This window comes from Acomys minous (genome assembly GCF_964271855.1).
Source record: "Acomys minous genome assembly, chromosome: 3".
NCBI lineage: Eukaryota > Metazoa > Chordata > Mammalia > Rodentia > Muridae > Acomys > Acomys minous.
Genome location: NC_140485.1, coordinates 142512513 through 142526709, shown reverse-complemented (window position 1 = coordinate 142526709; position 14197 = coordinate 142512513). Strand labels below are relative to the sequence as shown.

Genomic DNA, 14197 nt, shown 5'->3' with positions numbered 1-14197 from the left:
TCACTTCCTTCCTGATGTTCCTGACCGCTGGTCTCTCTCCAGCCTGAGGCGGGGGCCTAGCCACCTCACCCTCCTGAGGTGACAGAGGTGGAGGGGTCCAGAGGACGGCAGCCTGTCTTGATGGGCAGGGCTTGTAGGAGGACACTTTGTAAAAGACTTCTCTTGCTTTCTTCCAAGAGTCTGCTCTCTCGACTCACGGAATGGAGGAAAAGGTGCCAACAACGGGAAGCCGCCCGGAGCTTGCAGCGAGGCCCCCAGGAGGTGAGCGTGTGGAACTCTGCCTCATCTTGGCTTGGGTGACCCTGTCAGGATCTTTAGAACAACTTTGGCCCTAACAAGTGGGCGAGGTCTCAGCGAGGACTGAGTAAATGTAAAAAAAAGTTTCTTTCCCCAGGCATGGGGGCTGCTCTCCCCAGCTGAGCCAAGCCCTCCACCCTTCCTTCCTCTCAGCTTCACGCTCTTATCATTTCTAGCTCTAGCGTCCTCTTGTGGACCATCCTCCCACCCAGCAGTCTGTCCTTTGCAATTTAGTTGTATATAATTTTTGTTGTTTAAGCAATTATTTTTCTTTCTTTCTTTAAATTTCTATTTAATGTGTATGAATGCTTTGCCTGCATGTACACTTGCCCGCCAGAAGAGGGCACCAGACCTCATTATAGATGGTTGTGAGCCACCATGTGGTTGCTGGGAATTTAAATCAGGACCTCTGGAAGAGCTGCCAGTGCTCTTAACCACTGAGCCATCTCTCCAGCCCCATTTAAGCAATTTCTGGCATGGGGATGTAGCTCAATGTCTGAAACCCTGGGTTTGACGCCCAGCATTGAAAAAAAAAAGCAAATATTTAGATAAATATACTTTTCCTAGTTTTTTATTTTTAAAGAGGGGTACAATTCAGAACAGTATATTTAGGTTTTTAAAATAGTATCCTAAAGAGTGCACTGGCTACTACCATTAACTATCGCTCTTCCGAGTGTTAGCATGGTGCGGGCTCTCTCAGCCCTCCAGCCTTCTAGTTCTTGATGCTGTCCGTTGTGTTAGTACCAAGGAAGCTCTGACATCACACCTGCAGAAGGCGAGGCTGAGGAGGCAGGCGAGGGGAGATAGCCATGCACACAGCCACTATAAACCAGAACAAGACAGAGTGGGTGTTACTGCAGGCAGCTGCATGTGCCATGCTTCCCAGTCTGCGACATTCTGTAGCGGAGTGGTACAGAGGGGCATGTGTCCCCACGCTTGAGGGATTCTAGCTACAAGGTGGGTTGTGAGCATAAAAGATGTGTTCACAATGGAGTGCGTCTTACAGAACAAGACTATGTGTAAGACAAAGACGGATTCCCGAGGCAAGATCTATCTTAGTCGGTTGAATCGGATGTATTCCACCTCCCTTGCAAACATGGAATTCTCCAGAAGGTAAGGTCACCTTGCCTCTGAGACAGGGTCTTTGGGCTTCACTCTGAAGGCCAAACTCAAAATCCCACTGTCTCAGCTTCCCAAAGGCTAAGTTACGATGTAAACCTGCATTCTTAGGTTTTATTTTTCCCTCCCCTCCCCTCCCCTTCCATCCCCTCCCTCCCCCCTCCCTCGCTGCTCACCGCCCCCCCAAGGTAGGCTCACTGAGCTGATGTCTCCTCACAGACACTTTAACTTTTTTTTTTTTTTTAACATAGACACTAAGGAATTGTTACTACTAAACAGCCTTCAGGCCTTGTGTAGTGTAAGACAGGGTTGAGGGCTCCGAGGAGGCTGGGAAGGATTATGGGAAGGAAAAAGCAGATGTGAGGTGTGAAGGGGGGGGTGCTCATCATCTCCCCAGGCCTGGGATTGGGGCCTCCACTCAGCAATGAGCACTTCCTAGTAGGATGGAAGCAGACTTTGCTGTGCACCAGCATGGCCCCTGTGCACCACTCCCTAGTGACCACGGTGCTGAGTGGCATGGGGGAAAAGCCCACAAACACACTGCACCGATGGCAGAGACAGCCTTGGCTCCTGTTGTAGGTACTCTCCTACAACAGCCTGGAGATGTGGGCACTGCCCTCGCTCCCCACAAACTGACCAGTCACACAGTGAACCTCCGTGTGTGGGTCTAGGACCTGGCCTGAGGTCGCCACAGAGGAGTTGAACTTGGACCGCCTGAGGCTGACTGTGGCCTGCCCTGTGAGCTCAAGATGGGGCGTGCAGGCAGAGCAGGCATCCAGGACAGACAGGGTGCTTGGGTTCTAGAGAGCTGAGAACTCATCTGTGGATTCATTCAGAGTTCACAGATGAAAGGTCATCAGAAACTGGGGGGAATTAGGGATGTGGTCTTCTTCCTCAAGGCGTTCAAAGACTCATCCAATCTGTTAAATGCTCTGGGTTTGCAGCGTGGGAGGTGGCCCTACAGGAGACCAAGTTCTTTTCCAGTCAGAGGCTTGTGCGGATGGAGGCTTCCCCTCCCCTTCTCCTCTGGGAAATCTGCTTTCCCGTCACTAGGGTGTTTCCCACGAAGCTTTTAACTGAGCATCCACCTGGGAGAAGTCTACAGATTCGGGTGGCAAAGAAGCGGCTTGCCTGTCATTTGTGGGGTGGGTGGTGTTGAGGGGGAGTGTTTCCCTCATTTAGGGACTAATTCTGGCCCCGCTATTAGCATTTGAATCGGGCAGCCCAGTTGTTTTGATTCAATAGAGGAGGCGAGCCTTTGTTGTTGCAATTTAAGGTAAGTTGTTCTCTGGTCTCCTTTAATCAGCTGGAATAAAGGGGTGGGGAGGGGGGAACGGCAGTGGCTGCCTGTCTGGGCCCGGAATGCAACCGGGCCCACCCGTAAAGCTCCCTCGGTGTGAGCCCCAGCGCTTGGGATCAGGCTCCGCCCACTGCCGTCCTTTCCCTCCGACCGTCTTTCAGCGCCTTCAACATACTCTTTTTTTAAAGCCAATCCGCATAATCACGGAAACACAGCCGGTCCTGGTGGTAAAGCCGATCAGCTGGTCCTCGTTTTTTTCCCCCTCACACAAGGGCCCTAGGACAGGCAGCCACTTCAGGACTGATATTCAACTTAAGGCTCACTGTACAACAGGTAGAAGGCCTTTCAAGGGCGCGGGCCGATGCACAGCACAGCCCTGTGCAGGATTTACTTCACACACCCTGGCAGTGTAAATTACTTTTATTACTTTGGTAAGTAACAAATCTTCAAGTTTTAGGTTTAAAAAGACAGAAGCCTAAGTTTTCACACACACACACACACACACAAATCCTCCGTTTCTTTCCGTCTGAAGTTAGCACTATGGTCTATATTTTCTTACACTGAGCACATAGGGACATAAAGATTGGGGAATTCCTGAGAATAGGGGTGACTCACGGTACCCCACTGAGGGAAAAAGCCTTCTAGGAAGTCGCTGTCCGCTGCCTGTCATGGCTTTACTTTGAGCGTGGCCTGCCTTGTCCCGATGCATTGCATCTGTCCTTCCCTCCCTGGCCTGCTCTCCCGGAAATGGGAGATGGCCACCTTCTGAGGCTGGCTTTGGTCTCTAGGCGGTCTTGTGTGACAGCCTTGTCGGACCCACCCCTGGTGCACCCGGAGCGCTGGGGGCGCGTATGGAACTCCTTCCTTAAGCTGCATCCTCCAGCTGGGGTTTCCTCAAAGAAGGCCCCAGGGCCCTAATTAGCGCATCCTCCCACAGGCTGACCTTCCCCAAGGAAAGCAGTTTGTCAAACAGCTGTTCCCAACTGATAAAAGACTGTTTGCTTCTACCTTGGTGTTTGCTGTATCCTGTGTACAAAGACAAATGTCACTTGTCCTGTCCCAGCTCAGCAGAATCCAGCCCGGGCTGGCTTGCTCCCTGGTGACCCTACAGATTGGCCCCGAGAACCCCAGCTGTGCCGTGAGCTCAGCTGAGTCCCTTGGGCGTGGGTGGCCCACTTCACTGCCTCAGGTGTTGTGGCACACCGAGAGCAGCCCGGGAGGCAACAGCAAGCATTCATAGGCCTAGTCTAAGGCCCCACTCCTCGGCCATAGGATTTATTGGTTCTAGAGCCTGTTACCTCAAAAACAGCCCCAGGACCTGGCAGGACACCACACACACCTTTAATCCCACAGAGGCAGAAAGCAGCAGAGCTCTGTGAGTTTGAGGCCAGCTTGGTCTACATAGTTAGTACTAGGCCAGCTGGGGCCATAGAGTGAGACCTTGTCTTAAAAGGCAAACAGACAGACAAATCGCCTCAGTTCAGTAGCCCTATATTGTCACAGAGCTGGTGTGAGAACACAGTAAGAGGCCCAGGGGAACTGCTAATAGAGGGATGCTCCTGAGTCCACACAACAGAATGATTAATCTGGGACAAAGCCAAGCTTTAGTCAGGGTCCCCTGGTTTCTGGGGCTAGCCAGAGATATTAAAGAAATTCTTAGCCAGATGCAGTGGTGCACGCTTGTAATTCCAGCACTCGGGAGGCAGAGCCAGGCGGATCTCAGTGAGTTCAAGGCCAGCCTGGTCTACAAAGGGAGTCCAGGACAGCCAAGGCTACACAGAGAGACCCTGTCTTGAAAACAAACAAATAAACAAACAAAAAACAAAAAAAAGAAAGAAAAAAAAGAAAAATTCTCTACCATGCATATGTATACAGATGTATACACACACATATGCATGCATATAAACACACACACACACACACACACACACACACACACACACACACAGTGTCCCAAATGCTCAAAGCACACAGGTGAGGGACACTGAGTGCCAGGCATACCTTTCCTTCATGATCAGAAGTGTGTGTGTGTATGAGAGAGAGAGAGAGAGAGAGAGAGAGAGAGAGAGAGAGAGAGAGAGAGAGAGAGAACATCTTCATAATAGCAGACAGCCCATGTCACTCTCTGCAAAGCTGAAACCAGGCCCAGAGGAGCTAGGAGGGCCCATCAGAGAGTACAGTCAACCATCCCTCAGACAGCACTCCTCAGATGGCACTCTCTCCCCCCAAGCCTGCTCTAGGAGCCTTCCCTCCAGGCCCATTTTAATGCCAGAATTCATTTTTAACACCCAGTAAGAGCCTTCTCTGAAGCTCAGGCCACTTGCCCAGCATCAGGGCAGGGCTGCTTGAGAGCTGTCCCATCACTGTGGCCTCCTGCAGGACGACTCCAGCCCAAGGACATGAAGGGCTTGTGACTGTAGCCTGTGTGTACTCAAGGGGTGCTGAGCCTGACAGCTTCCTCTGTGTTTGCTTTTCTCTGTTTGGTGCCACCCGGGCAGACTGCTGGAGAGAGACGGCCGCTTTGCAGACATGCACACCAAGCGCGGAGCTGGAGGCCTGGTCAGTGTTCCGTGGGCCCAGGGGCAGCACCAAATGCACCCGTCCATCCTCCTTGGACATAGATTTGGGAGGTGCAGAGGGACCTGGGATGGGATGGACACTTTCTCCTGGCTGCCATTCAAGTCAGGGTCTCTGTGAAGTGGTGGCCAGGGACAGAAAGGTCTATTGAGTCGTAGTGAGGTGAACTCTTACGCTAGGGCTGGAGATAGAGCTGAGTTAATAGAGTGCTTGCCTAGCATGCAGGAAACCTTGTGCTCAACCCGCAGCATCATGGCATGGTGGCACGGCATGGTGGCACGTACCTGTAATCTTAGCAGGGACATCAAGAGTTCAGAGTCATCCCTAGCTACACAGTGAGTTTGAGGCCAGCCTGGGCTACCTGAGGACTCTGTCTTACGAAAATTACCCAGCCCACCTTAAGAATAGGACAAAGAAGCCGGGCATGGTAGCACATGCTTGTAACCCCAGCACTCAGGGAGGCAGAGGCAGATGAATTGATGTGAGTTTGAGGCCAGCCTGGTCAAGGGGTGGTGGTTGGTGATAAGGTATGACTTTCTAAAATGCCATATACTAGGCAGTGAAACATTTAAAATATAAATATAAGGCGGGCGGTGGTAGCGCATGCCTTTAATCCTAGCACTTGGGAGGCAGAGGCAGGCGGATTGCTGTGAGTCCGAGGCCAGCCTGGTCTATAAAGCAAGTCCAGGAAAGTCTAGGCTAACACGGAGAAACCATGTCTTGAAAAAAATATGAATATATATCTTAATGCTCATTACTTGCCACTCTCCAATTCTGCTTTAAAACCCATTTCTCATGTTCTGAATGACAACAGTAAAATGAACGTGTCTTTCCTTTGGAAGGTGGATTACATGGTCCCAAGTGGACAGGCACAGGCAGATGTTCCACCCAGAGAAACAGGAATGGGGGACCCCCTGGCCCCTGACCAGCAACCTCGAGTGCCACCTGCCCTCCAGTTCCTGAAGTGCCAGAGCCCAGGAAGTCCACAGACAAGTTGGTGCCTGAAGACAGGAAGACACCAAGGGACCCTGAGTGGCATGTGAGTTATCAGAGCAATGACAACAGGGCCAGGGATATGGCTCAGTGGGCAGGGGGGCTTGTTGCCAAGCCTGGTGACCAGAGATCCCTGGGATGCACATGGTGGAAGAAGAGAACCAACTCCCACAAGGTGTCCACTAACTTACACACACACACACACACACACACACACACACACACACACACACACACACACACACACATACACACACTAAATGTGAAAAAATGGGTCAGAAATGAGAAACTTGCCCAAAGCAAATGAGTGACCAACAGATCTATACTTTACACAGTGGTTGAGAAACAAGAAGTAGGTAACAGATTTCACCAGCAGGTTCCCATCTTGGGGCTCTGCTAGCCTCTCAGGGCCCCTGGCTGAGGCAGCTGCCTCTCCCTGCTGCCTCCAAACTCCATTACAGGCTTCTGACCCCTGAGTCAGAGTGTGTGACCTGTCATCTTCTGCTTGCCACCCTCCTCTCATGTGAGACACTCTGTGATACTCTTTTTTTTAAATTATTTATTTATTATGTATATGAGTACACTGTCTTCATGTACACCAGAAGAGGACATCAGGTCATAATACAGATGGTTGTGAGCCACCATGTGGGTGCTGGGAATTGAACTCAGGACCTCTAGAAGAGCAGCCAGTGCTCTTAACCACTGAGCCATCTCTCCAGTACCCCCTTCCCCCCTCCCCGTGGTATTCTTTTAGTTAGTTTTATTAAGGTCATCTTGGTCTACAGATTGAGTTCTAGGACAGTTAGGGCTACATAGGGACACACTCATCTTGAAAAAAAAAAAACCTAGTTAATTAGAAGTGTTAGGTGTTGAACCTAGGATTTTGTTTGCTTGGGTTTGACTAGAGACAGGGTTTCTTTATGTCTCCTTGGCTGTCCTGAACTGCCTTTGTAGACTATGCTGGCCTGGAACGCACAGAGCTCCCTCCACCTGCCTCTGCCTACCCGGGTGCTGGAATTAAAGATATGTGCCACCGTGCCTGCCTTGAACCTAGAATCTTGCACATGTCAGACAAATGCTGTACCACTGAGCTATACCCCAAGCCTGCAGTCTCTCTGCTGCACATCTCTGCTCTCCAGCGTGAGGCTGACTGGCATGGCAGGTGGGCTCATCTCAACGAAGCTCAGTGTGTTTTGTTGCTCTGTGCGTGGTGAGCCCTGCTCCTTGAGCTGTTGGAAGTCTCAGTTCAGGGGTGTGAACGAGGCGTTCTCCATACTCACCTGTGACACCGGCCCTGTAAATGTTCTGTCCACTCATGTATCAGCTGTGGCTCGTGACCAGTCCACACCCAATAATCTCATGAGGGAGAAATGTGCAGGCGGTCAGCTTGTCCTCACGGCTCATGCCCGGTTAGCACTAACTCCGTGCTTGTCCCGTTAGGTCCTCCCTAGGTGTGAGCACTTGTGTAAGACGGCAAGCCACAAGGAACCTCAGGCTTATGGTTAATCACTGAGTGAGTACGGCCTCACCAAAGGCTTCCTGTGTTGTGTGAGTCTGCCTCTAACAAGAAGTTGGCTCTCAGCCTGGCCCCTGATGCCCTCTGATGCCACACGGTGTGGTTCTGTGGACAGCCACTCTGGCTGCCCTCCAGCTTGGTGAGGCTTGGTAAAGCAGGGGCATCCACCAGAGTCTTCCCTCCGGTGCTGTGGCGATTTGATAATAAACGTCTGCTTTTCTGTCTGGAATGCTTTCTAGACTGAGTGCAGCGTAGAGAACAGACATTTTAGCAAAGCACCTCACACCCTAGAGTGAAGCCATCATGTGCCCTCTTATCCTTAAGAAGCAGCTTGGTGGGACCAGACAGATGGTTACGAGCACTAACTCTCTTGCAGATGAACCAAGTTCAACTCCCAACACTCACAGTTATCCGTATCTCCTGCCCCAGAGCGTCAGATGGCCTCTTCTGACCCCTGGGGCCACGAAGCACCCATGTGGTACACATACATGCTGGCAAAACATTCACACACATAAAATAAATCTCAAAAATAAATGAATGCATCATCCTGGCCAGGTGATTTCAGGAGTACCACAAATGCTGCCAAGGCCCTGGCACCAAGCGGGAACTGATGGGTGAGGCCCAGCGCTCCTCCCCATTCTAGAGCCACCCGGATTTCTGTCCTCCAAGTGACACAGATGCCATTCTTGTGGGTTCTTTTGCAGCACTGCAGCTGAGGCCAGGCAGGCCCAGAGCCATTTGACTCAGCGGCCTGAATTTGCTAGCAATCCTCCTCTAGTATCCTTCCCCAGGGGACCCTGGGGTGCCACCTGCACAAAGTGACATTAAGTTTAAGTCAACCCAACCAGCAGGGGACATTCTCTTATTTCTTTGGGATTTTCATGCAAGTTTAATGACACCTGATAATTACACATACACACACACACACACACACACACACACACACACACAGATATATAACACATAAACAGACATTCACACAGACGCACACTCAAACAAACATATAACAGACAGACACATACAAATACAGACATGCATTCACACACACACACAGACACACACACGCACACTCTCTCTCCAGGCACACACAGACACATGCAGAAATGCACACAGACACACAGAGATGTGCACATGAGTACACAGTTTCACACATACACACACAAACACACAGATGTGCATATGCACACATACACAAACACAGACACACACACACAGATGTGCACATGCACACACTCTTTCACACACAGACACTTGCACACTTGCGCACACATGCCCTGGCTATTTTCCGTTTGCTTCCATTTCTCCGATAAGGACCATTGTTGAGGATTGGAACAAGGGTCTGGAAACAGGCGTGGTCTTAGCATCTTTGGTTCTGAAGGCATCTGCCAAGACAGTGGTGTTGAATACAGGGTACCAAGACAAACTTGATCTAATTTGTTTCAGAATCATAAGAGACTGGTCCTGTGGTTTTGTTCATGGTCACTTCCAGCTTGTGCTGAAATATCCTCGAGGATTCAAGTCATTCAGGAAGAGGCTAGAGTGTCCATGGCTGATATATATGCTACTCACCAGGAAGTAGTGTTTGGAGCCCAGTTGTGGGAGTGAGATGTTTATGCCTCGTTACCTCAGGGAGATGAAATTCCCCTAAAATACACCATGTATGATTATGGATAACATTGCCTTGGAGAGAGGACTCTTTCTCTCCCTCTCTCTCCATATCTCATCCATCTATCTATCTATCTATCTATCTATCATCTATAATCTATCTGTCATCTATAATCTATCTATCTGTCATCTATCATCTATCTACCTGTCATCTATCATCTATTTATCTATACCTGTATAGATATAGATATTTAACAATATCGACACCATACTGTTGATACGGCACCATAGCATCCTCGGTTGCTCTTGGACCCAGGTTCAATTCCTGGCACCCGCAGGGCAGCTCTGAACTGCTTATAACCAGTTCTCAAGGATCCAGCGCCCTCTTCTGGCCTATACGGGCACTGTATCCATAAGGTACACATGCCAAGCAGCCATACACATTACATTAACAAAATAAATTACATTGAAGAAGACTGTGATCCACAAAAGGTTAATTTCATAAAGATGGATGAAGTGAAAGAAAAAAAACCCCTTTTATTTGCAGGGAAGAATCTGCACTGATGGTATAACTCCATTTTATGTTTGTGTGTAGAAAACAGTCTGAATGCCGTCTGTCAGAGAATCTCTCCTCTCTTTAGCAGCAAGCTTTCAGAGCATGTGAGGGGCACACTTGCTCCTGCCCGGATGACCACAGACCATTTGAGGACCAAGCCTGCTCCCACTGGGGTGACCATAGGCCTCAGATCTGCAGTACCCCTAACCCTGGAACATGTGATCCAGACCCATCCAGTGGTGGTAGGCTCCTGTTTTCTCTCTGCCTGTGCTGGGTGGAGGGTGTGGTTCTCCATGACATCAAAGGACAGTTGAGAGCAGGAGATGAGGGAAGGATGGAAGGTGTGGCAGAGCAGGATGCCAGCAGGTGTGAGATTTCTGAGGACTTCCCGGCTGGGGGTTAGAAGGGCCAGCGGCCCAGAGCTGAAGGATGGGAGGTGTTGGGATAACGGTGGACACCAGAGAGGAACGAAAAGCCTTCTAATTTCCTGGTGAGTTGGAGCAAACAACCACGTGTGAGTGAGTGTTAAGAAAGTTAGTGCATAGCCAGACGTGGTGGTGCACACCTGTAATCCCAGCACTCAGAGAAGCAGAGGCAGATGGATCTCTGTGAGTTCAAGGCCAGTCTGGTCTACAAAGTGAGTCTAGGACAACCAAGGCTACACAGAGAAACCTGTCTTGGGGAAAAAAAGAAAGAAAGAAAGTTAGTGTATAGTACAGCCCTCAGAGCTTATCTATCTTACAAACAAGGAAAGAGTTCATATAAGTATGTTATTTTTTTCTTTTATTCATTGTAGGAGGTTAAGACACCAAGTCGATACTGGGTAAACTATGTGGATGAAGAAAAAGATTTTCTGTGACTACTAGATGAAAAAAAAAAAATCCAAACAGGAAATGACAAATTCCTTTTTCTTTAGTTCAGCATTACGATAAGCAGTGAGGTTGGCATCCAGAAGAGCTGTGCATACCTCACATGAGGCACCTGGCATAGCGGCATGGAGCAGCAATCACTCTCTCACTCGGAGTGACGTCATCATGCGGAACCTAGAACCGTGTGTTCAGATGAAGGAGATGGTCAAACACGAGCAGCACAGTGGGCATGGTGCACAGGCTGAGCAGATTTAAAAACAAGGCTTCAGCTGGTGCCTCTTCAGTTCTGGTCTCTCTGCCTGGTGCCCTCTTTGCAGCATCTTAAATAAAATGCGCTTGTTTTGTGTCTTAAAAATTATTTTTAAGCCGGGCATGGTGGCGCACGCCTTTAATCCCAGTACTCGGGAGGCGGAGGTAGGCGGATCGCTGAGAGTTCGAGGCCAGCCTGGTCTACAAAGTGAGTCCAGGACGGCCAAGGCTACACAGAGAAATCCTGTCTCGAAAAACCAAAAAAACAAACAAACAAATAAAAATTATTTTTAAAAAATATTTCAAATTATGAGTAAGGGTAAGGAGGCATGGGCATGATCAAGGATGTTTGATGAAATGAAATGAGCTTTATGAGGTAAAAACAAAACACAACACAACCACAGTTAGTGGAAGCCGTATCAGACGGGCGGTTGGGTTAGGCGTACCTGAAGACAGGGTGCGTGAACTAGCTAGGCCAAAGACCTGATCAGATGTGTAGCTGAGAGACAAAGTGCCGGCCAGCGATGGTGGGGAAGCTGTGGGAGGCACCGTACCCATGAGGAACGGATTTCCAGAGCGGGTGGAAAATATCAACCAACCCTCAGACTTAGGGACCCTAAAGAATCACAAACATTAGGAAAAGTGACAGCATCAGCTGGGGATGTGGCCCAGTGGAAGAGGGCTTGACCTGTGAGCTCAAGTCCCTGGGTTCAATACCCAGCACTGTAAGTAGTAGTAGTAGTAGTAATGATAATAATAATAATAATAATAATAATAATAATAATAATAATAATAATAATAGCAACAACAATAATAATACTGTGAAGTGAAAGTTTCTGGGTGTTTTGAAGACTCGGTTGTGTTACGTGGTATTATGCAGAAAGCTACCTTGTGAGAGGTCATGTGGTATTTTTCTGGGCACAGACACATGAGGGTGCATGACAGTGGGAAGGAATTATAAAATGAAGCCTGGGGACAAGGCTCTTCATGTTGCTACACCGCGGACTGCTTCACTGGTCTTCGCTTTGCTGAGAGAAACGTTCCAGAGAACTTCTTGGGGTACTCTGGCTGATTCTGGCCGCTTCCACGTGGTGATTCGGGGGAGCCTTGCGGTTTCTGCTGGATCCTGCCACCTCTATGGATCCATGTGTTGTTTGGTGTTGGCTATTGGGCTGGACTGATGGTACCCTGACAACACAGAGTGGAATTGGCTCAAGAAGCTACGTCTAAACAGGTCCCCTTTTTTCTATTAACATTCTTTCTCCCTGGTCTGCATGGCCAATTCCAAGCCAGCCACCTGCTCCGAATGTGGGGCTGTCTTCTCCTCTTGGCCTCCTGAGACTGAGGCAGGAGACTCAGTAGAGTCACAAGGAGCTAGTGGAGGCTGCAGGGAGGCTCAGTGCCTCCGGGTACACTTGCTCTTGCAGAGGACTCAAGTCTGGTTCCTAGAACCTACAGAGTCCCCAGTTTTCAACCACCTGAATCTCCAGCACCAGGAGACAGGGCATGTCTGGCCAGTCACACACACACACACACACACACACACACACACACACACACACACACACAGAGAGAGAGAGAGAGAGAGAGAGAGAGACAGACAGACAGACAGACAGACAGAGACAGACAGGAAGGGAGGGAGGGAAGAAGGGAGAGGGAAGGGGAAAGAGAGATTTTAAAAAGTTAAATCTTAAAAAAACAAAAACAAAAAAACCAACCCCTGCTATCCAGGCATGTTGGCACACTTAGGAGTCAGAGGCAGGTGGCAGATCTCTGTGAGTTCAAGGCCAGCATGGTCTACAAAGCAAGTCCAGGACAGCCAGGGCTACACAGAGAAACCCTGTCTCATAAAACAAAAACAAAACACACAACAACAACAACTCTGCTTACTCATAGAAGAAATGTTTGTAACAATTAAACACAGCTAAGTTCTCCTGTAGCGTTTACACTGTGTAAGATGGCGGTGGTGAGGTGCAGGGCTATTTGCTACTGTTTCTGCCAGATTCAGATTTAGCCTCCTGGTTTCTTTGGCTTAATAAAGGGTTACTTTGTGTGGGAAACTGGTGTTTGGGTGTGGCCTGTGTCTAATTTGGGGCCAAGAGGGGAGTACCCCCTACCACTCAAATCCTTTCACACATAATTAAACATAAAATGTAAAAATAAAAAAATGTGTTAAGAAAAAAGGCAGATTTTCCCGCTGATACTCTCTTTTGAACTATACACTGCTAGTGTTTTGTAAACTTGACTGACGTGTTAGAGTCACCTAAGAGGAAATGCTTCTATATGAGATGCCTTTAGGATGTTTTCTTGATTAATAATTGATGTAGGAGGGTGGTGCCTCTTCTGGGCTGGCATTCCTGGACTGTGTAAATAAGCTGGCTGAGAAAGTCACGCAGGAGCAAGCCACTAAGCCACATTCCTCCATGGCGTCTGCTCCAGGTCCCACCTCCAGGCTTCTGCCCTAAGTTCCTCCCCTGACTTCCCTGGATGACTTACACACAAGTTGTTAAGTGAAATAAACTGTTTCTCCCCAACTTGGTTTTTGCCCTGCTGTTTCATCACATCAATAGAAGTTCTAACTAGGTAGAAACTGGTACAAAGAGTGGGGTGTTGGGACAGACCTGACTGTGTGGGTGGGGGGAAGATTGTGGTGGCATTTGAACTTTGGGCTAGAAAAGCCATTGATGATTCAGAGCCACCGCTACTCTGTGGGAGCCTGAAAGACAAGAGAGTTGAGGGTTATGCGGATGACGGAGATGAAGATTCTGTTCAGGTCATATTGTGAATAAGGTTCTGTGGTTGGGGTTGTTAGGGCCCTACCTGCTGCAGGGCGCAGCTGGCGTACCCTGACCTCTTCCTGATTCCCTAGCTCAGGGCTGGGGCTTCCCCTCTCCCAGAGGTTCTTAACTATATAGTCCAGACATTTTGGTTCCCCCTTCTCGCTTCTCTCTCTGTGTATGCACCTCTCTTCCCCCGCACACACACCGCCCCCCCCCGCCCCAAGTTGCTCCCAACAAACCTGCATTTATATACTATAACTTGGGGATGGAAGTGGGGGGTGTCAGCCCTCCAAATGATGTGTACACGATTCCCTGCATACAATAGGTGTGCTTGTA

The 14197-nt window shown here is 49.2% G+C and overlaps 1 protein-coding gene across 1 annotated transcript in view; it reads left to right on the top strand.

The window, feature by feature from the left end:
- The window catches only part of LOC311595275 (uncharacterized protein), a 59402-nt gene extending 45796 nt beyond the window's left edge, over positions 1-13606 (top strand). The window contains 6 exon segments of the mRNA XM_084777848.1: positions 178-261; positions 1304-1410; positions 5215-5275; positions 6136-6332; positions 10049-10205; positions 10760-13606. Of these exon segments, the coding sequence (XP_084633974.1) occupies positions 178-261; positions 1304-1410; positions 5215-5275; positions 6136-6332; positions 10049-10205; positions 10760-10822 (669 nt within the window). The 3' untranslated portion in view covers positions 10823-13606.
- The last annotated feature ends 591 nt before the right edge of the window (positions 13607-14197 follow it).